Source organism: Phyllostomus discolor, chromosome 5 (genome assembly GCF_004126475.2).
Source record: "Phyllostomus discolor isolate MPI-MPIP mPhyDis1 chromosome 5, mPhyDis1.pri.v3, whole genome shotgun sequence".
Lineage (NCBI taxonomy): Eukaryota > Metazoa > Chordata > Mammalia > Chiroptera > Phyllostomidae > Phyllostomus > Phyllostomus discolor.
In genome coordinates, this window is record NC_040907.2 from 47,723,701 (window position 1) to 47,746,224 (window position 22,524).

At 40.2% G+C, this 22,524-nt stretch overlaps 1 protein-coding gene across 3 annotated transcripts in view; it reads left to right on the plus strand.

The window, feature by feature from the left end:
* The window catches only part of AK4 (adenylate kinase 4), a 68,587-nt gene that overhangs the window by 29,700 nt on the left and 16,363 nt on the right, over positions 1 to 22,524 (plus strand). For 2 of the 3 annotated variants that reach the window (XM_028513912.2, XM_036026222.1), the window contains exon 2: positions 8,699 to 8,818. The exons of the other annotated variant lie outside the window; for it this stretch is intronic. In XM_028513912.2, the coding sequence (XP_028369713.1) occupies positions 8,699 to 8,818 (120 nt within the window). The remainder of the gene's footprint in view (positions 1 to 8,698; positions 8,819 to 22,524) is intronic. 3 annotated transcript variants of the gene reach the window in all.

A 22,524-nucleotide genomic window follows, 5' to 3' on the forward strand; every position in this document is an offset into this window, starting at 1 on the left:
TTATATACATTTAGATTCAAATCTAGGTTACAAGAAAAATTTTTTCTATTAACCTTCTTTTGACTTTTGGAATGATTAATTACATAGGTCACAGATTCAAGTAATTTCACCTACAATTACCTTTGTTTAATATACCCATTTAATTGTCCTTGTGACAAGCTAAGTATTGTACCCTAAGATTAATAGCAAAAGAAAGGTTTGAAGACAGGTGTACTGTGTGTGAAGTCACCGTTCCTCAGGAGAGACACGTGACTAGTGACTTAGTCCCATGGGAATCTTAGTCTGGTGTCCAAAGAAACAAAGAATGAATTGGACTAAAGTTTTAGTTTATAGTTTCAAAGTGTTGTATTATTTTATATTAAATAAATTATAAAGCTATCTTTCTTAGCTTCTTTAGAAATAGTTTGCCATCTCTAATGTCTTGTGATTTATCAGAAAATCTTTGGGGTAAAGATCATCTGTGTCACACAGAGGCCCAGAAGAGATGGCTCAGAGACAGGCAGCAGGTTTTTGGTGGTCTAGTCTACTATAACCTCTCACTTGGGGTGACTTCCACGTACCTACCTACATGTTAATCTGAAAATAAGTTGTTTCTTTCATGCTAAACTTTCTGCTTCTTTTGTCACAGAGTATTTTAGAGTTATAAACTCCGAAATGTTTAAAAGTTGGCTCATAGACATCTTTTTTCTCATCTGTACAGAGGCACTTAGGGACTAGTTTCAACCCAGAATCTGGTGGGATATAGGAGGGGATTATTCTTCTTTTAAAAATATATATATTTTATTGAGTATGCTATTACAGTTGTCCCATTCCCCCTTCACTCCCCTCCACCCTGCACACCCTCTCCCACCCACATTCCCCCTCTTTAGTTCATGTCCATGTGTCATAAGTTCTTTAGCTTCTACATTTCCCATATTATTCTTGCCCTCCCCCTGTCTATTTTCTACCTGTCATCTATGCTACTTATTCTCCATGCTTTTTCCCCATCTCTCCTCCTCCTACTCCCCTGTTGCTAACCCTCCATGTGATCTCCATTTCTGTGCTTCTGTTCCTGTTCTAGTTGTTTGCTTAGTTGTTTTTGTTTTTGTTTTTGTTTTAGGTATGGTTGTTAATCATTGTGTTTACTGTCATTTTACTATACAAGTTTTTTTATCTTCTTTTTCTTAGATAAGTCTCTTTAACATTTCATAAAATAAGGCTTGGTGATGATGAACTCCTTTAACTTGACCTTATCTGAGAAGCACTTTATCTGCCCTTCCAATGTAAATGAAAGCTTTGCTGGATAGAGCAACCTTGGTTGTAGGTCCTTGCTTTTCATGACTTGGAATACTTCTTTCCAGCCCCTTCTTGCCTGTAAGGTCTCTTTTGAGAAAGCAGCTGACAGTCTGATGGGAACTCCTTTGTAGGTAATTGTCTCATTTTCTCTTCCTGCTTTTAAGATTCTCTCCTTATTTTTAATCTCGAGTAATGTAATTATGATGTGCCTTGGTGTTTTCCTCCTTGGGTCCAACTTCTTTGGGACTCTCTGAGCTTCCTGTACTTCCTGGAAGTCTTATTTCCTTTGCCAGATTGAGGAAGTTCTTCTTTATTATTTGTTCAAATAACTTTTTCACTTGTTGCTCTTCCTCTCCCCCTTCTGGCACCCCTATAATTCAGATGTTGGAATGTTTAAAGATGTCCTGGAGGTTCCTAAGCCTCTCCTCATTTTTTTTGAACTCTTGTTTCTTCATTCTTTTCTGTTTGGTGGTTTCTTTTTTCCTTCTGGTCCACTCCATTGATTTGAGTCCCAGTTTTCTTCCCATCACTGTTGGCTCCCTGTGCATTTTCCTTCATTTCACTTAGCATAGCCTTCATTTTTTTCATCTAATTTGTGACCAAATCAACCAATTCTGTGAGCATCCTGATCACCAGTGCTTTGAAATGTTCATCTGATAGATTGGCTATCTCTTGGTCGCTTAGTTGTATTTTTTCTGGGGCTTTGATCTGTTCTTCCATTTAGCCATTTTTTTTTGTCTTGTCACACCTGTTATGTATAAGGGGCGGAGCCTTAGGTGTTCACTAGGGCGGGGTAACACATGTCCCTGGGTTGTGATGCTGTATGTGGGGGCAGGGTCCCAGAGGGTACAATTGCGCTTGCTCTCTGTTGGATTTCAGCCCCTTCCACCACTTCCCCCAAGCAAACTGGGCCCTTCTGGTGCTAATTCCTGTGTGGGTGGGCTTGTGTATGTTCTAGGACCCTGTGGGTCTCTCCAGCGAACTCTCCTATGTTGGTGGGAGTCTCTCCCGGCACCTCAACCCCCACAGATGTTTTCAGTTGGTGATTTGAGGCTTTATTTCCTGGTGCTGGGACCCTGGGTTGCACAGTCTGTCTCACTCCCCAGTTTCGCCTGGTTTATCTGTGCGGGAATGTGGGACCACCTGGTCAGCCAGCCGCCTTGCATGAAGTTCTTGCTGGGTCTGCCAGCCACCTCCTGTGTGCCCAGAGTCTGCCTGCTGCGGTCTTGTGCACCTGGTGCCACTGCTTTTTGTGCCTCGACCCTTCTCAGCCGGCTGCCCAGTTCCACCCAGACTACCGGTCTGGATGAATGTGTCTGTTTTAACTCCTTGGTTGTCGGGCTTCCATACAATTCAACTTTCTGTCAGTTCTGGTTGTTATTTTGTTTCTAAATTGTTGTCTTTATTTTGGTTGTGCGAGGAGGCATAGTGTACCTACCTACGCCTCCATCTCAGCAGGAAGTCATCTCCAGGGATTACTCTTCCGAAGGAAGAGGAAAATTCATGGCTGTGACATGGCTGGTGCATGTAGAACTTGAAGGGTGGCTCTTCCAGCCAACTTTTGCCAGCTCCTCAAAGCCCAGCTTCAGGGCGGGAAGCATTCCTTGGGTCTGAGGTTGGACCCAGGTGTCCACCTCTGTGTCCCTGTCCTGGCCACATTTCCATCAGAGCACTGCCTCTCTCCAGACATGCCTCTCCTCCATGAGTCTACACACTGCTTGAGGGAAGGAAGCACAGCCTTATTTAAATTGTGCTTGGCACAGAGCAGGGGTCTAGGGTCGGGCAATAATGGAACTGTGGTGGGAGGTAATGTTTGAGGATTACTTTGGAGCCAAATCAGAGTGATTCTGAATGCTATGCTAAGGAGTTCCCATGCCATCCTATAGGCCAGGGAATGCATTGCTGGTATTGGAGGAGGAAGTGACTTGTACCAACTTGTGTTTTGAGGAAGTTCCTCTGGAATTGAGTGGAAGATGGATTAGAGGAGGGAGAGGGCCTTGGGGAAGGGAGGTAGAGGATTGGAGAGTGCTTAGAGTTGGGTAGAAAGCAGCTGCTCAGAAACACTTGCTATTAAGTATTTTATTTATTTTGTGGGAGATCAGTGCCTAATGGAAGCAAAGTTGTTATACAGAACAGGGCCAGGTATTTCCCCACAGGGCATACTGTCACCGAGGAAGTAGGTTTTGCCAAAGGTTCACAAAAAGACTTCAATTCCCACTGTGCTCTTGTCCCTTCACACAGGGGCTTCACTGTTCCAGAAGAATGCGAAAAGGTTCTGCAGTCAGTTTCCAGTGTTGGCAGGTGTGTGCGTTTGGGGAGAGTGAGAGTTCGCACATCACCAGGTAGTCCTCCATTACCAGCAGTGTCTCACATTACAGTGCAGTTCTGACATTGTCTGTCTGTACACACCACAGGTCCTGCAAGATCACCCTCTAGTTCAGACACCAGTTGGCAGCCCACCTGTGCTTCTAACCTGCTGACTATAAATCAGAGGTGTCCACAACTTCTTCCCTGGGTTCTGTTTCTAGAGCAGCTCACAGATTTCAGGAAACCCATTTACTTACTAAATTACTGATTTACTACAAGGGATACAAATCAATGGCGAGATGAAGAGATACAGAGAGAGAGGTCTGGAACAAAGGAGCTTCTGTCCTCATGGAGTTTGGGGTCTGACACATTGAAGTACTGTAGTTCTCAGCCTGGAAGCTCTCCTAACCCCCACTTTTTGGGTTTCTATGAAGGCCACAGCACATAGACATGATTGATTCACTCATTGGCCATTGGTGATTGATTCAACTTTCGGCCCTTCTCCCCTTCCAGGAAATCAGGAGGTGGGAGTGAAAGCATATCCCTCTATTCATGGTTGGTTCCTCTGGCAACCAGTGCCTACCCTTAGGTGTTTTCCAACAGTCATCTCATTAATGCAAACCTGAATGGGGAAAGGGGATTATTCAAGCAAAATACCCATTTTACTTTTAGGGCTCTGGAACATTTTCAGGGGATTTCAAATATAATGAAAGATGCTTCCATTGCTCTTACCACTCAGCAAATTCCAAGGGTTTGGGGAGCTCTGATCCCCACTTTGGACCCTATATATATTTCTTATAAATCACAAAATTAAAAATGTACTCTAACACTCAGAGTGCTTCTGTTTAAGGAAATGCTTACAAACATTGAGAGATGGTTTAGTGTGACTAGTGGTTAAGAAAATGAACTCTGATACCTGCATGCCTGAGTTCGAGTTCTGGCTACAGCACTTGTTTAGCTGAATTACTTTGGGCAAGTTACTTAACCTCTCTGTGCTTCAGTTGCCGTATTTATAAAATGGGGAAAATAATATCATTGACCTTGTATATATTTGTGAAGATTAAATGGGTTCGTGTGTTTAAACTACTTAGAACACCTGGCATATAGGAGCAAATACTTAATGTCTCCATATCCTTGAATGAAATTTGCAAAGAGGCATCATTTCAAGTCCTTTGCACACATTAACCACATACAACTTTCAAAACAATGCTAGGTGGTATTGTTCCCAATTTACAGATGAAGCAACTGAGGCAAAAACACACAATGTGGCCAAACTCTTAAAAGCCTTTAACTGGCAGTGCCAGGATGTTAAGCCAGGATGTATGGCTGTAAAGCCTATGCTCTTGATCATCACACCAGCTTCAGAATTTTCTTCATACCTATGGATAGCAAGTGTCACAGAGGGCTTTAAAACTGTGTCGTTTTGGTGTGAAGGAAAAAGAAAGCCCGGCTTTGAGCAAGGCCAATTGAAGGGTGGACCCTGCACATCTGAAATGAGTCACTGAGTTAAGTGCCAAAATGCCCTAAATTTAGGAGCTTCTTCTGTAAGTTTCACCGCTAAAGGTCCTTGGTATCTGTTTCTTAACCAAGATTTTTTAAAAAGTCTTTTTTTTTTAAACTAGAAGAGATTCATCAAAGTGACAGCAAGGATAAACAGTTTATAGATTGTTTTTCTTTGTTTTATTAATTTTTTAAAAGTAACTATTTCAGTGCCCAAATATTCTCAGGAGTGGGGATAAAAAAAAATGTAGTTGGCAGGGTCACAGAGCTACACTTCATTTTGACCAGGCCTCGTGTGGTGCGAGTGTGTGCTTCGGCATTTTCAATGACCTTTTGAAGAAGAGACGGTCCTGAGAGTGACCATGGTTTCTCCTAGTTCTGGGCAGCCTTGTGAGGAAATCAAGCTCGTTTACTGGGGGATTTCAGTCTCAGTGTTTTCTGGCACGCACAATGAAAAGAACACTGAGTTTGTTATCTGTTTCTGGTGATTTGGCTGGCATCTTGGGGAATTTGTTGCTTCGTGGACACTTTTCCAGCTCTGTCGTCTGTCTGCAGTTTGCCCTCAATTTATAGGCACTTTTATAGGCAATCCGAACTAAAAGACGTGTTTGTCTGCAGCCTTTCTTTGGAATTCTACTTGAGAAATTGGAGCAGCTGTGTGTTTTATCCAAACATGTTAGCATTAGCACTTAATGATACTGTTTTTCTTCCAAGCAAGCTAACATGGGCCGATGAAGGTCATATTTCCGGAATGGGCCTCTAACTTCTCATCCATGTTTTATTTTTGTTTGTTCTTGTAGCAACACTTTCATTCAGATTCATGTTGTTAAATCCACTTTGCTCTGGCTGTTGATTTTTCCAGGTTTTCATGGTGGGATTGAGAGATGTGGAAGTTTGATTTTGTATCAGAATGATAACATGTCTGTCCTCCAGACAAGAGCCGAGGCTGCCAAAAATAGTTGGAAGAGTACATTGCCCAATCCCGAGTCCAGTTGTCAGAATCCCTCTGCAGAATTCCTTCCTAGACAGTCTCCGGGTCTCCATTCAGACATTTCCTCAGGCAGCTTTATCTGTCCACCTGTGATTCCCACTACTGGTCATAATTCCAAAGCCTGGGGATTGAGTAAACAATGCCTTTCCCATGTGTGAAGCATCAGGGCACGGGCACATTGTTGTTGTGTCCTTCTCCAGGTCTTCTCTTTTCCGGAGAAGGCATTCCCTCCTCTTTTACTGTTTCCTCGTGGGATGTTCGGAGCCATTTCACATCTTGGTCTCTCACATTGGAAGATGTGTGTTTGTTGATGTATAAAGTGTCGTGGATAGGACTAGAACAGGGCATGGGGCTTGTTGGTCTGACCATTGCTGAGTAGGACAGCCCCAAGCCTGTCAGTTACTCCAAACACACTATGTGACGGTGATCTTTCAGATGTAAAACATACATACATACCCCACAGGTATTACCCAAGAGAGCTGAAAGCATATATAAGCCCAAAGTGGAAACAGCCCAAGTGTCCATCAAATGGCTAAACAAAATATGATATATCTATATAATAGAATAGTAATATTCAGCCATAAAAATGAATGACATACAGATATATCGCACAATACGAATGAACCTTGAAATCAGTCTGCTAAGTGAAAGAAACAGACACAAAATACCACATACTGTGCGATTCTGTTCAGACAAGGTGTGCAGGATAGGCCAATCTGTAAAGACAGAATGTAGGGTAGTGGTGCCACAGGCTAGAGGGAGGAGGAAATGGGAAGGGACTGCTAATTGGTGTGGGGTTTCTTTCCGGGGTGATAAAAATGTTCTGGAACTAGGTAGTGGTGAAGATTGCACAGCATGGAGAATGTATTAAAAGCTACTGAGTTGTACATTTTAAAATGGTGAATGTAATGTTGTGTGTTGTATCTCAATAAAGCTGTCACAAAAAATGGCTGTTACCGCCTGTGTGAAGGTGAGGATTTATGAGGATTAAATGAAATGACACACTCATTCAATGCTTAAAGCACAGTGCCTAGGACATAAATATACGCTCAGTTAATGACTGTTATAGTTGCTCTTAAGGAAAGTAACACTGCTTCTAAATATGAGTAAGCAGCTTCTCTTCACTGCTACATTCGTAGAATATCACCTGTCACACAGCATGCAGTCTATGAGTACTTGTTGAATGAATGTGTTTTGTTCACATTCTTGTTCAGCCACATCCAGTAATGTGGTTGTCTTTTGTGTCCTGCTCCTTTCAGCGAGTTACTGAATCCATGCCATGGGGCTTAACTTTGAGCTACTTTTGTCCAGTAGTAGTGATCCAGTGATCCAGAGCTCTTCACAGCTCATGTTTCTGTTGAAGGTGGAATTAGTGTAGACTCGGTCTTGGGAAGGAAAGGCTCAGCCTTAAATTCAAGGTGAAGGTGGGGGCAAAATGATTCTTGAGCTCCCCCAATAATATAATTCTGCTTTATGGTTTTATAAGAACTTAATTGGCTTGTTGAGCATGTGGTTCTTCCTGGTTCACTATCAATTCCCTGGAGAGCAGAGGACTTCATCTGGGTTTTTAAAAAATCAGTTTCTAGGAATTTAAGCAATTTAAACTGATAATTTGTTCTGCTGAACCCAACTTACAATTTCCATAAATAAGTAATTATTATTTCATATTAAAATACAAGCATTTTTGTCTCTGAAAATAATTAAAAAAAAATTTCTCATCCCAGCCCCAGCTGATGTGGCTCAGTAGATTGAGTGCTGGCCTGCAAACCAAAGGATCACAGGTTCGATTCCCAGTCAGGGCACATGCCTGGGTTGAGGGCCAGGTCTCTATTAAGGGGTACTCAAGAGACAACCACGCACTGATGTTTCTCTCCCTCTCTTTTCTCCTTCCCTTCCCCTCTCTTTAAAAATAAGTAAGTAAAATCTTTAAAAAATTCTCCCCCTTTTATGAACTTGGCAGTCTACTGGTAACACTGTGTTTGCTTTACAATTATGTCAGCCAGATGCCATTGGCTTACACTGAGGCTCAAGAAAGGACATAAATCTGTTGTTTATATTATCCAGCATTCTTTCTAGCAGAACAGTGGAAATTTTTATTCCCTTGGTTTCTAAGGATGGTTGTGCTTCTCAGCCTCCTTTAGTTTTCTTTATACCATGAGCCATGTAGGTGACCACATTTCCTTGTTATCATAAACTGTTGGGAGGCTCAGTACCCACTTGTGGTTCACCTTTAGGAAGTCTCCAGGATTTCCTTCCTGGCCTTTTATATGCCATCTTCCCTCTGGACTTCAAGTTTGTTTCCTACTCTTATTTTCACTTTATGTCTAATTTATATTTTCTTTTATTTCTGCCTGTGTTATCTTCACAAGCTGCTTTTATAATTCTTTGGGAGACAATAGGGAGACAGTGCCATTATTGAAGCCAATATTTAAAACATTACTCAAAAAACATCTGTCTATAACTTCCCCCCATACCAACAGGGAAAAATGGGAGAGAAGGGAAAACTGTCAAAAAAAAAAAAAAAGAGTTTATAAGCTTTATATTTGTTGAGTGTCTTTTTTTTTTTTTTTTTTTAGCTTTTTGAAGCTTTTTTTGAGTGTCTCTTTTTTCCTGTCTTTTTAATAGGAGTTGGTGGTATGGCAAAGCAGTACATAGAGAAAGGCATTTTGGTTCCAGATCACGTGATCACACGCCTGATGATGTCGGAGTTGGAGAACAGGCGTGATCAGCACTGGCTACTAGATGGTGAGATCAACGTGTGGATAAGCTGGATTTGTTTCACATGTTGTCACTCAATCCACTGAGCCACACCAACCAGGGCTCAGCTGGATTTCTGTGAAGAGTTTGTCCTTTAATGAATTCTATTATTGCTCCAGTTTTGATGATGCCTTTTGTTTCCATGACTAAGTTGTCGTAAGTGTCACATCTGAAATCAGAGGTTCTTTCATTCAACAGGACACACAAATTAAAACCACGAGTTATCATTTTCATCTGTCAGATTAACAAAGACAGAAAATCTTTTATTGAGTATGCAGAAAATAAGTAGTTTTTGAGAGTATAAAATGGGCAACCCTTGGAGGGCAGCTTAGAAGGCTTCATACTTTTCAGCAATTCTGTGCTGGACTTCTTGCCTAAAGATATAGCTTCAAGAATGTTAATTTTCAGCATTATTTTATAAAAAGCAAGACATTGGTAGCAACCTAAGTATCTATCATAGGGATGCTTTCAATTTTGGTATGTTCATTAACCAAATAATCTGTACCTATGTGTTAACAGGGATAGATCTCACGATAAACTGCCAATTGAACAAAGCTAGTTGCATTTAGTGTATTTAATCATGCATTATTATTTATGTGAAAAGTGGAGGACTGGCATAATACAGGGGTGTCAAACTCTTTTTCACCGGGGGCCACATTAGCCTAACGGTTGCCTTCAAAGGACCGAATGTAATTTTAGGACTGTATAAATGTAACTACTCCTTAACAGTTAAGCAAGAGCTCAGCGCTGCTGCTGGGTAGAAACAAGGTGCTGGGCCACGTAAAACAAGGTGGAGGGCCAGATTCAGCCCTCAGGCCTGTGTTTGCCACCTGTGGTCTAACATTACTATATATACTTATAGACACATGCATAAGCTATCTCTGGAAGGATATAAAAAACCAGTAACAGTGTTTGACTCTGGGTAAAGATTAGGGCTGGGAGAGAGACTTACCTTTGACCATATATACCCTTTGATACCATTTGAGTTTTAATATGTTTTTAAACAGTACAAGGACCTGATTAAAAAACCCAGTGGTTCCTAACCCTTTTTAGGCATTATGGATCTCTTGATGACAGTTATGATATTTCACCCAAAAAAGTGCATACAGAGGCTCACGCACAAAATATTACACAATTTTGTAGTTCAGCAAGCTGAAATTCAGAATCTTCTACTTTAAGTTTGCCTGGTATAAATCTTTTGACTGACCAAAGGAAAAAGACAGACTGGGTGGATTCTTTGTGTTACTAAGCAGCAAGATTCCTTAGTGCAAAGAAAGTAGAAGCTTGACGGACATACTGCTTTCTATGAACAAAAAGTGTGACAGTGAGACTTAGCGCAATAGACTTCTTCCCAGTGCTGAGCAGTTTTTCTTTAGTTCACACAGAGCACTCATTTCCATCTTAATTTGGTGAAACTGAAGTTTCAGGAAGCTGTGACAGTTGAAACCTTGATGTTTGCCAGCCACAGAGAAACCGGAGGAATTGTCCTACATTTAAACTATCAGATTGCCTGTTTTTGTGCTGAAGTCTAGAGTCATGAATCTCCAGAATGACTAACATGGTGGAGTATTTATTCTGTATCAGTGTTTCTCAAAGTGTGTAGTGCGCAACGTTTATAGTTGCTAGATCACAAAACAGACTTTGTGTTCAAATATGTTTAGAAAAGTGTCAGCTTAAACATTAAAAATTACAAAAACATACTGTGTGTCCAGAATCGTTCTGAACACTTGATATTATCTCATTGAACCCCTATAACTGCCCAAAGTTAGTAAGTGCCGAAGTTAATCAGTTTCCTCCTTGACGTCAGGATTTTGTCAAACATTTAATATGATAATGTGATTTAATACTTCACTGAAGGAGATATCATGAGGTATTTTCTGAGCCTCCAGGATTTGTTCTGTGGAGCATTCTTTGTGAACTATTATTTAATGTGTTACTTACTGTGTAAGTGTTCTCAAAAGTTGATTATAAAGTAGATCATATCTTATTAGACTAACTCCCATTTTAAAAAAATGGAACTACATTCTCATAGGGCTGGAGGGAGCTAATGGACTGAACTGAAAACTTGTTAAAAGAAAGGCTGTAATGGCTTGCAGAAGGCATGTGTTTATTCATTTGGCAATAATGAATAAAGCATCTTCTGTGTGTCAGAAACTATTAAGTGCTGCTGATAAAATGGTAAGACATTGCCACACTGGGCAGGTGGCTCAGTTGGTTGGAGCGTAATCCTATATACCAAAATGTTGTGGGTTCGACCCCTGGTCAAAGCATGTATAGGAGGTAACAAATTGAAGTTTCTCACTTCGATGCTTTTCTCTCTCTCTCTATCTCTTTCAAATCAATAAAAACATATCCTCGGGTGAGGATTAAAAAAAAAGACATTGTCACTATTCTTTGAGGGCTTATATTTTAGTAGGGGAGTCAGGTATGTAAAAAATTAATCACTGAAGTATAATAGAAGTATATATATGTGGTACCCTGAGGACCTAAAGGAGAAAATTGTGGTGTGTTGGTGATAGGAAGGACTGGAACAACTTTTGGAAAAGATGTAAATAGGAGATGTTTTGTAGGGTGATGAATAAGGGTTGGGAAAGTAGATTTTGTTTTCAGCCAAAGGGCAGTGTGAACTGGGTAAGAGAGGAATGACAACCTAGTATTTGCTGGGCTTACAGGCAGGAGGCAGCAAGAGAAATCCTGGGGGGAATGGTATTTGATACCACACAGAGATGGTGGAGCTGGAAATTGTTGGCTATTGGAACTGTTGAAGACTTGTTAAGTAGGGGCATGCTCAGGTTTGTGTCTCAGAAAGACTCTCTGCTTAGCAGCAGAGGGGAGAGTAGGTGCTGGGTGGAGACTAGAAGCCAAATAAGAGATTGGTAGAGTAGTTGAAAGTCTGAATTTAAACAACAGCAGTATGATGGAAAGGAGACACCATCTGGGAGAGAACAGATTGAGCAGGAAGAATGGACAGGATTGTGACTGATGTTAGGTATCATAGTCCTGGGTTTTCTTTTACTGTCTTCCAAGCCTTTTGAGTGTCTTAGCTATTATCACCTTCCCTACACCTGTTCAGCCAGGCTGATTTCTCCAGACCTTACACATTTCACTCTCAAAAGTTAGCCCTCTGGTACTTCTTGGGTAGGTGTTTGCCTTGGCTGATGAATTTTGGCTTTGCTACCACCTAACAGTAATTTCCCGAGTTTAAATTCTTTCTTTTTTTTTTTTAAGATTTTATTTATTTATTTTTAGAGAGGGAATGGAGGAAGATAGAGAGAGAGAGAGAAACTTCAATGTGTGGTTGCTGGGGGTCATGGCCTGCAACCCAGGTATGTGCCCTGACTGGGAATCGAACCTGTGATGCTTTGGTTCGCAGCCCGCGCTCAATCCACTGAGCTACGCCAGCCAGGGCTAGAGTTTAAATTCTTTCATTGTAAGGCTTCTCAACTTTTAAAGTGAGCTTCTTAAAATAAATTTAAAAATCTGTTTTAAAAAGTGATCACCTATGTTACACATTTTAGGGAAGGTGGTTAGTATAGTAGTAAACTAACCCCAGGTACTGCAAGACTGCCCGCTTTGAATCTCTGCTCTGCCACTTACAGGCAGTGTGTGTGACCTTGGGTCAGACACTGTACCTCTGTGCATCCTGTTCCTGATGGGAAACAAGGATCAGAAAAGGGCTTGTAGGGATCCAGTGAGTGACTGTGTGCAAAGTGCTTAAAAGGATGCTTGCATGTTGTAAGTGCTATATGAGTTTCAATTATTTGTTTTACATGATGTGCAGGTCTTTATTCTTTTTCTTGGTGACTGTGTAAAGAATTAACTTCAAAAGTAGTTTTGAAAATAACATTTAACTATGCAAAGTTGAAAAGTCAGCTTCAGTTATGGATTGTTTTATGTATCTTTTCAATGCTTTGCTTTTGCCATAACTTTTCCTCTTGGGGTAAATAACTGAAGTTCTTTTACATTGTAGGCCTGTTTTTAATAAAGTACGTCAGTCTCCTAACTGAGTTTGTATGTGTTTCTCCTTGAACACCCATCTGGTCACTTTTTAAGCTTTGATTTTTTTTTAAAGCTCTGGAATAAATCCATCTGGCAAAGTGAGGAGTGGCAGGAATGCTGAGTTCCATGTTCAGCCTTAAACTCCTTAGGTGCAGGGCACGTGCTCTGCAGACGATGTGCCTGTTGAGTGTGCGAAAGGTGATTGAGTGTGGAAAGGTCAAGAGGAAAATTCTGGATGACAGATGACTCATAATCTTGGTCCATATGGCTGTAGGGAGGCATCCTGCAAATGGTGGGTGGAAATGAGTCCAGTGGCTGGAAGCCAAGGGAACACCAAGGAGGCTGGAGGATGGGGTTGGTGAATGCTCTGTGGTTTGATCAGCTGTGCCCTTGCTAAAAAAAAGTTCAGCATGACCTCACCTTCATAGTGTGCTTTTCAGCTGGCTGAGAAATATTCCTTTATGTGTTAATATGTGTATATGTGTATAGGGTTCTCCCCCTTTTTTCTTTCATTAATTTCCTTGGAAGCTTAATGTGTAAGAGCAGGATGTTAAAAATTGTTTGTTTGTTTTTTAATTTTTAGGAAAAATTATTCTACCAGAGAAATATAATGCACAAGACTTCCAAATTTGTTATGAAACCATTTTTTTTTTGTTTCATAGAGAAGGTATTTACTGCTTACTAGGTGATCTTAAGGTGAAATAGTACCTAGGGCATAATAACCAGCTCTTTAAAACAAATACAGATTCTTCACTTTCTAAAAGAAGGCTGGCAATAAGGTGGGGCCAGTTGGAAGGTTTATTAGTATTAGACATTTTTCATCTCTAAACTTGAATGCCATCTTGTTCACTTAAACAGTAACCTGTATGTTCTTAAACTTGGTCCTAATTTATCTCCAGATAGCAAGATGTAACAGATTTGTCTGCCAGATGATTTTAGGTATAGTTATCAAAATATTTTAAATTTTTTGTCAAAGTTTGGTTTCACAGAAAGCCGCCTTAAAATTGGGAACTATAAGTAGAATGTAATTTAAGCCTTTTCATTGGTGGTAAAGATACATTTAGAATGAGAGCCATCATTTGGCCCATGGTTGTGTGTTCTATTTGTTGCATCATGAGCAGTGTTGAATGCTAACAGGCACTTTCTGTAGGTAATTCTGGGATAAAAAACAAAAAACAAAAACAGAAGTCTGAGTGGCTTGAATGTGTGCACTGTTTCGCATGTGTTTGTTTTCCCTGAGAGTTGCAGGATCTGAGGCCTGAGAGATTCCAGGGTGCACGCTCACTCAGAGCCCTCGGTATCTAAATAGAAGGCAATGCTATGAAAACAAACTACAGGGGACGGACACGGAGTGTTTTGTCCTGACTCTGCAATGTGTTTTACTGTCCTGCACTGGCACATAACTGCTCTGACCTTACCCCCTCCGTATTTTTCTTTCTGAATCAGATGCTCTGAAGAGTGTTAGATCCAACTGGGCAACATATGTCTACAGTAAAAAGCCAATAATCCCCTAACTTCTGAATCACGTATTTTAAGAAATACCAAGGGCATTTTTTTTTTCTGTTGCCCTCCTGAATGTAGGGTATGTTTCAAGAATAAAAGGTACGATAGTTTTGTTTGGAATGTCACTGAGACATTCTCTGTGGCGAAAAAAGCATTATGCTTTTCTTCTTTCACTCCGTGTTTGTGTTTATGAGCATGATGCATGTATGTGAGAGGTAATAGATTATTGTACTCATTTTCCTTCAGATATGTAGTCCTGAAAAATGTTATCAGATAACCTTTGTATCTTAGGTCATTGTTAAGGTGATGATATATACTCTGAAGTATCACAGTATAAATGGAAGATTTGAAGCAGTTGGAATGGTTCCTCAGGAATGGAGAGTGTTACAGAATTGATGGGACTCTACTAGGGTACTGTGGCAGTTATGTCTGCCAAGCAGAGATTGAACGATCAAAATCTTTGGTGCCTCGTCCTTCCTGACACACTCATGACTTGCCCTTCATTGTAGCTCTGTTGGTTCAACCAATGTTTATTATACCTGCATAAAAGGCTGAAATACCTGTTAAATCCTGGGCATTTCTAAAGTGAATAAAGTAAAAGTATGACTGACTTTGCACCGGGTCAGTGAAGGGAAAAGTGTCAGTGAAGGGAAAAAGAGGAAAAGTTGCTGGAGAGAGAACAGAGGCAGAACAGCTTATCAAGGAGCTCCTGATGAAGACGTATTCAGACAGTCATGGTGCAGCTGTCATATGTTCTGAGAAGTAAGTGGAAAGGTTTTTTCAAGAGAGGAATGGTATCCTTGGTGAAATGACAGCAGGGACAAAGATGGGTGTGTGTATAATTAGTCAAAGTGCCGCATTGCTGGAGACCCATCCATGCCCCCAAACAGTGTGACTGACAAATGTTTTGTTTTGTTTTTTTCCACATCCCAATTTCTTATTTGAGGGACAGTTTGGGCAGCACCCCTTAAATGATTGTCATTTTGCTCATTTTCTATGTAGGAACATTATTGTTGTTGGTGGTGGTGTTATTTTAGTGCCTTGAGAGTAGAGTGTGATCACGGTATTTGCTTATTGTATGTTTGGGTTCTGTGAAGGATCAACATCTATGTGTTTGGTTTGGATGATTAAAAAAGTTGTTATAGCCAGATGGCCATAATAATCTTCTGCAAAAAATTCACATCTTTAAATTTGTGTTTTAAAATAAATTTGTCATTTTAAAATAATATTCTTAGAAGAAATATAAAACCTGAGGCCTATGTTTGATTATACTTCCTAAATTAAATATTTGGATATTCTTAAATGAAAGGATTTGTAGGCATATAATTAATTTCAGGTTGAATAGTATTCTGAGAAAGAACACATGCCTTCCCCAGGGGAAGGTGGGCAAAAAGAAGAAATATTGTCTGTATTTAAATTAGACTAAGTAACAGTATTCTAAATAAAGCACTATTGGTTAAGTTAGACAATTACTCAGCAGGGTTAGGGTATGAAGAGTCATTTTAATGACACTTGAATTGAAATTTAGTATTTATGACTTACCTTATTCAAAGTGCATAGCCTGTTCAGATTTTATATCTAGCTGTTGATTCCATTAAAGGTATGACAACCCCTGCCCTGGCCAGTGTGGCTCAGTTGGTTGGAGTATCCTCCCGTAAACCAAAGGGTTGTGGGTCTGATCACTGCCCAGACATCACAGTAGAGCAGCGGGGGGCAGGGCCTGGCCCTCTGGGAGTCTGAGTCTAGTGAGGGTTCAACGTTTGGTCTACCCTCAGCAGTGGGGGGTCATCTTTTATGTCTTTGATTTAAATCCAACGAATGGGAACTTGTTTTTTCTTTTCTTTCTTTTTTATCAATTTTGTCAATATGCATTCAAAAGTATCTTAAGTGAAAAACATGGTAAAGCCTTGAGTCTCTTCATTCGGTTGGGTTCCCTCCTGAGGCCCGTTCCCATGTCCGTTTCTGGTAGACTTCTTCTAATTGATCTGACTGCTGCCTTGGGATGAGGAGCAATCTTAATATAGCAGACAATCCCAACTTTGTTTATTTGGTTCTTTTTCAGAGGATGACTAGATTTAATATGTAAGCATTAAGGGCCATGTGGAAAACATATGTATCCAGATATTTGAACACACCCTAGAAAAACTTGTTTCAGAGATCAAAAAATGAATGGAGTATACATTTTTATGTGTCCTGATGTGCTTGGAATTGGTCCATCTGAGGAGCCAATAGCACATGTCCCCACCTCATAGGTCAGGAGGAGCAAATGCTGCCTATACAGTTGCAGTGTAGGGTCTTGGAAGCACAGGTAAAGGGACGAAAGGGGAGAGGTGGCACAGAGCACAAAGTGGCTGTGACCTGATTTTGGGAGCGAAACAGATATTAGGAAGGCCTCCTGGAGAAGGAGACATCACAGCTAGTCAGAGGGAACATCATATGCAAAAGGTAGAGGGGCATGAACCAACATGATGTGTTCTGGAAACCATAAGTAGTTAGATAATCCTAAAACCAACAATATGAGCAAAGAGTCTGGAAAAGTAGGTGGGGCAAAAGTTAAATACCACATGAATTCAAAAACAGGGAGTTGAATACATGTCAAAGTTAATATTAAATATCAGTTGGAAGGTAAAAATAAAATTTAAAGCACTGAGTTTAAAAGAGTGAATAACTTGAGTTTGAAAGAGTGAATAACTTATTTTTTAACTTGATTTAAAATTTTAAACTTAGGTACACGTTAGACGTTAAACTGTGGTTTCTCTATACTTGGGGCATGTCTTTTTTTTAATCCATACCCAAGGACACCCTTTCATGGCTTTTTTTAGAGAGAGAGGAAGGGAGGTAGAGAGAGAGAGAGAGAAAGAAAGATGTGAGAGAGAAACATCAATTGGCCACTTTCTACAAGCGCCCTGACTGGGGATCAAACCTGCAGCCTAGGTCTGTGCCCTCACCTGGAATCAAGCCCACAACATTTTGATGTATGGGATGATGCTCCAACTAACTGAGCCACACTGGCCAGGACATTGGGGCATGTCTTGTCATATACTTGTAGTTGCACTTAATCCCATTTGTTATTGCTAGTTAATTAGAAGTCTATAAAGACAAGATGAGACTGTCTTCAAATCCCAATTTTAGGTGGCAGGAGAGCTTACTTCCTTAATTTATGAAACAGATATCTTGGGAATTGAATAAACTAAGAAAATTTATTACAAAGCTTCATCCAAAGCATCTGAGGGATACTTTGCTAGTTTAAAATTACACAGTTAATGGTGCACTTAGTATACACAAAGCACCATACTAAGAAAATGGTATTGTGGTGGAAAAAGCATGAACTTGTGGGTCAGACCTGCCTGAGTAACTTAGTAGCTGGGTACCCTTGAACAAGTGTAGCTACCTTTCTTGTATTCTTTTTCTCTTATTCATAAAGTATGAGTATGTATGGCATAGTTTTTCAAGGACTGGCTAACAAATTTAAAACTCTTAGTGCAGTTCTGGAATGTCATGAGTGGTCCAATGGTAGATATGGGTTGTTATCATCAATGTTAAGATCCTGTTAGAACTTAGCATTTCAATAATAAACTGCTGAGAACTTAAGAATGTTGCTATTTGAATAATTAAAGGTGATCCTATTCATACCTTATTAAATATTCTCTGGGAAAAATAACTAAATAAAGCCACTCATCTTCCATTAAATCTTACCTAGTAATGTAAAGCAAACCAATTTCTGTTGATTATACTATCACTAAAGATAATCCAGATTTTGGAAAGATGAACAAGTTGATTAGGGTTAAAAATAGGATATGTTGTGGAAAAATGCAAAGAATTTAGTTTTATCTTTTTTACATTGTTTTTTATAAAAGGGCTACACAGTCACTATAAAACATTCAAACCAAATGGAAATATGAAAAGAAAAGCAACAAATCCTACTAGCCAGAAATACCAGGGGTAATCATTGAGAGCCATCATTCCACACACATTTCCATGCACAAGTGCAGATAGAAATGTATAAGATTGGTATCATACTTTATCCACTTTTGAAAAATATTTAATTTTACTCAAATTCAGCAGCCAAAGTGGAAGTGAACCTGAAAGAATCATTACTGAAGTCAGGTGAGCCTTTCTCCAGCACCAGGATATTAATTCCGGTGGGAGCTCTTTAAGACCGTGAAAGCCATTAGGAGATAGATATACTTGTTTTGTTTTTAATTTTCACATTTCAGATGAGACAGGATATATTGTCTTTCTACAGTGAACCTCTTACTATACTTAATACTTCCGCCATCTCCTCTCCCCTTCTTCCCAATTTTAGTTGGCTTTTGTTATTAATATTTACTATAAGTTTTCTTCTGTATTATTAATTTTCCATTTTTTGGTCTCACATTTAAAGAATTTAAATGAGTTTTCTGCAGTGTTTTTCCCCCACTACCATTTCTCTTCATTTTATTTTGAGTAATCTCTTGGTTGTGCATCTGACTATACTAGAAACCACTGCATTGTGCACTTTATAAATGAGTGGATTTTGTGGTAATATTCATCAGTTGATTGACTGGATTTGTTTTAGATTGTTTTTCCTCCCTTCCTTTCTCTTTCCCTCCCTCCTTGCAGAGGGTTTATGAGGTGTGTGCTGTATATTCCAGGAGTTTGCATGTTTGAAAATGTCTTTTTGTTGTTCACTAGTCCAGCTGACCGAGATATTCTTGAATGGTCCTGGTGCCCTTCAGAACTTCATTTAAATTTTTCTTCTGTGTTTCCTTTTGCCTTCTACCATGTTCAGACTTTTTACTTGAGGGCAGGGTTGAGCAAAGCTTTGTTTATATCCTGTAGCCACTTAGTAATTTTCTATCTGTATGTGCCATACACATTCATGCTGCAGAGCCTTTGCACATACTGTGCCCTCTGCCCGCCGATACCTGTGTGGATTGCTGCGTTCAGGTTTCTACTCAGATGTGGTCAGCTCAGAGAGCCCTTCCTTCCTATACTGTCCTATCTACCCATGTCGTGGTTTCTTCTTACCTCATAATCATGTGGCACTATAATATACATTTACCTGTGTATTTGATGTTTGCCACCATTTTATACCCTCACCCCCAATGTAGGCCTTGGAAAGCAGATTATATCTGTTTGGGTCATGGTTGTATTGCCAATACCTACAACTGTGTCTGACACACAGAAAAGGCTGATAAAATATGTCCAATAATAGAGAGGTCTCACTCGCACCCTGTTCCTCAACCTATGTAGGGGGTACTCAGCCTCTGTATTTTCCTTGGAGCAAATATATGGGCCTATGGTAAAATTATTTATAAATTCCTTTTGTGATACAGGGGGACCAGTCTTCCCCTAATTTGTTTATAGAGATTTACGTTTAAAGAATAAGCAAGCAGAATTCTTAAAAAGAAGAGCCTTCAAGGAAGGAATTTGCAGATGACATATCCTTCCTTAATGCAGTATGCCTCTCCCTTACTGGGAAAAGGGCTCAAAGATTTTTAGTATAACATGTTTAAAAACAAAGGTTATAGGCTAAGCGCTTAAGTAGGAAAATCATCATGCTGATGGCAGAGGATCTCAGTGCCATTTAGAAATTTTCCCAAGAATGTCTGCCTCATAGGAATTCATCTTTTATTTCACAAAGCCACTTTGAAGAGGCAGACATATGGCTTAAAACCAAATTTTCTGGAGTATCTATCTTCTCTTTATCAGTGGATCAGTAAGTAGTGATTATAGCATGTGTAGGTTTTAAAATAATTTACCACTAACCTACAAGCTCCTTGAGAGCAGGACTCATTTATTACAAATCTCTTAAACTGTAGGATATTCTATAGAGAAATTCCAAGTGTCCCAGGGAGGTTTCAGTGAGGAGGGAGTGTGCCCAAGGGCTCTCAGCACAGTGGGAAATAGGGAACTCAAAACAACGCGGCGTAGCCTCAGCTCTGTTTGCCAGCATCTGGAACACAGCTGCTTCTTATTGTTTTCACCGTCTGTCACTAAAAACTGGTTGAAGTGGAGTATGGAGGTCTTAGATACACATCCAAATAAATACTGTGTAAAGAGATAAGGTAATTATAAGATGAGAGAGAAAAGGCCTTCATAAAACAGGTTTTGATGGTGGTAAATTTAACTTGCTGTTGAGGCTTGTGGTAATGACATGAATGGGATAGGGAAGACTGGAGAATAACTGCACTGCCTGCTTTCAGATTTAGTTAATCATTCAGTGACTAACAGTGATGCTCCATGGCTTGCATTTGTAATTTGGTTCTTGCTTTCCCAACAAACTGGGAAGAGAGAGATGATCTCTTCCATGTTGGCCCCAGATCTTTTTTTATTTTTTATTCTTTTCAATTACAGTTTACTGTACATTCAGTATGACTTTGTATTAGTTTCAGGTGTCCAGCATAGTGGTTAGACAATCATACATTTTACAAAATATCCCCCTGGTATTTCCAGTACCCACCTGGCACCATACATAGTTATTACAATATTATTGACTGTATTTCTTATCCTGTACTTTACATTTCCATTACTGTTTTGTAACCACCAATCTGCCCTCAGTCCCTTCACCTTTTTCACCAGATTACCCAACTCCCTGCCCTTTGGTAGCCATCAGTGTATTCCCGGTATCTGTGAGTCTGTTTTTGTTTTGTCCGTTTAATTATACTGTTCTTTAGCTATCTCATGTAAGTGAAATCATAATGGAATTTGTCTTTCTCTGACTGACTTATTTCACTTCGCATAGCACTCTCTCGGTCCATCCGTGTTGGCACAACTGGTGAAATTTCGTTCTCAGTTGCCGGTAGGAAGGGGGCCTGGTATTGTGTGGCCTTTTTACAAGCTGCCAATCATAGGCAGATGTCACCCTTCAGAGCTGCCCTTGTATTTTCATCAAGTGGAGGGCTTGCTTTTCTGCTCGGGAATGTGGCAGTGGACTCTGGCTCTGCACCCTTCCTCTGGAGTGAATGCACTCCAAATTAGAAAAACAGAAGTGTCCTAGTTCCCTGCCACCACTACAGCTTGTTGCTGTGGCACCAGCTGCCCTCTCCCAGGCTCTTGGCATGGCCGAGAGGAGCAGGTGCCAAGGCCCAGTGGCCAGCACTGCTGGGAACACAGCACCAGTCAGGAATTTAGCGACATCTCCCTGCACCTAGTAAATCTTACTGGGGGTTGGGGGGCATGTAAAAAACAACCTGTAGGCAACCATAGTTCATGACATAGTGTGCCAGATTTGGGGAGAAATTGAACTACATAAAATTTTGGCTTTCAATGTGAATTGGCTGTTTGATTCAACAGGACAGAGCAGCTTTTCTAGGCTGGGTTGTGAGATGAGAGGTGGGGGTAGGCCAGTATGGAGAAGCAAGAGGTAGGTTTTCTATACTTCTGGTGAGAAATCAAGTGATGGAACAGTCTCGTGTGTCTTCAGTAGGGAGAAAAATCAGCTTTCTGTGCTTAAAATGTAATCCTTATTTTGCTTTGCCTGTTGCGTTTCTGGCTTCCTCAATAATTAATGGAATATATTCACTTGGAATAGGCCATCTAAGGAAGCTGGAATATGCTAGTCGTGAAAAAAGCAAGTCTCTGAGGATTACTTTCAGTAAAAATAAAAGCATACTAGAACTTGGTTGCAGTTCTTTCTGAAAGGAAAAATTATTAATGCTGCCACCTGTTGTTAGAATTTGAGCGTGCATCTAGCTCACTTGGTCAGTAATCCCTGCCCACCAAGAATATAATGTCTGCATGGAACTGACTGGGTCTGCTTGGGCACTTTAGGAATAAACACAGCCCCAGCCCTCAGAGAGCTCCTGATTTTAATAGAGTCTACAAGCAAGCATATTTAAAGAAGAATACACACTCACAGCTAGAGTGGCAATATCTTGGGCCCATTAATGTAATCAAAGCCTGCCTAGTTTAAATCAATTAATCTAAGAGAGGATAATTTCTTAGCTGGAACGAATTTAAATACTTTACATATACCTTTCATCTCTGAGGTGTTTGGTTATTAACAGAAAGGTAAGCCTCCCTCAATGTCCTTTTTTTAAAAAAATTCTTTTTCTATTACTGACTCTACTCCTTTGTCCTGATTCTTGACTCTTTCACTTATTTCTGGAATCCTCTTTCCTTACCCTTTTCTCCACCTTCCTCTCCACACGCTCTCTAGCTCTAAGCAGAATGCTCTCTCTTTCTGCCTTAAAGGAAACCTGGTCTCC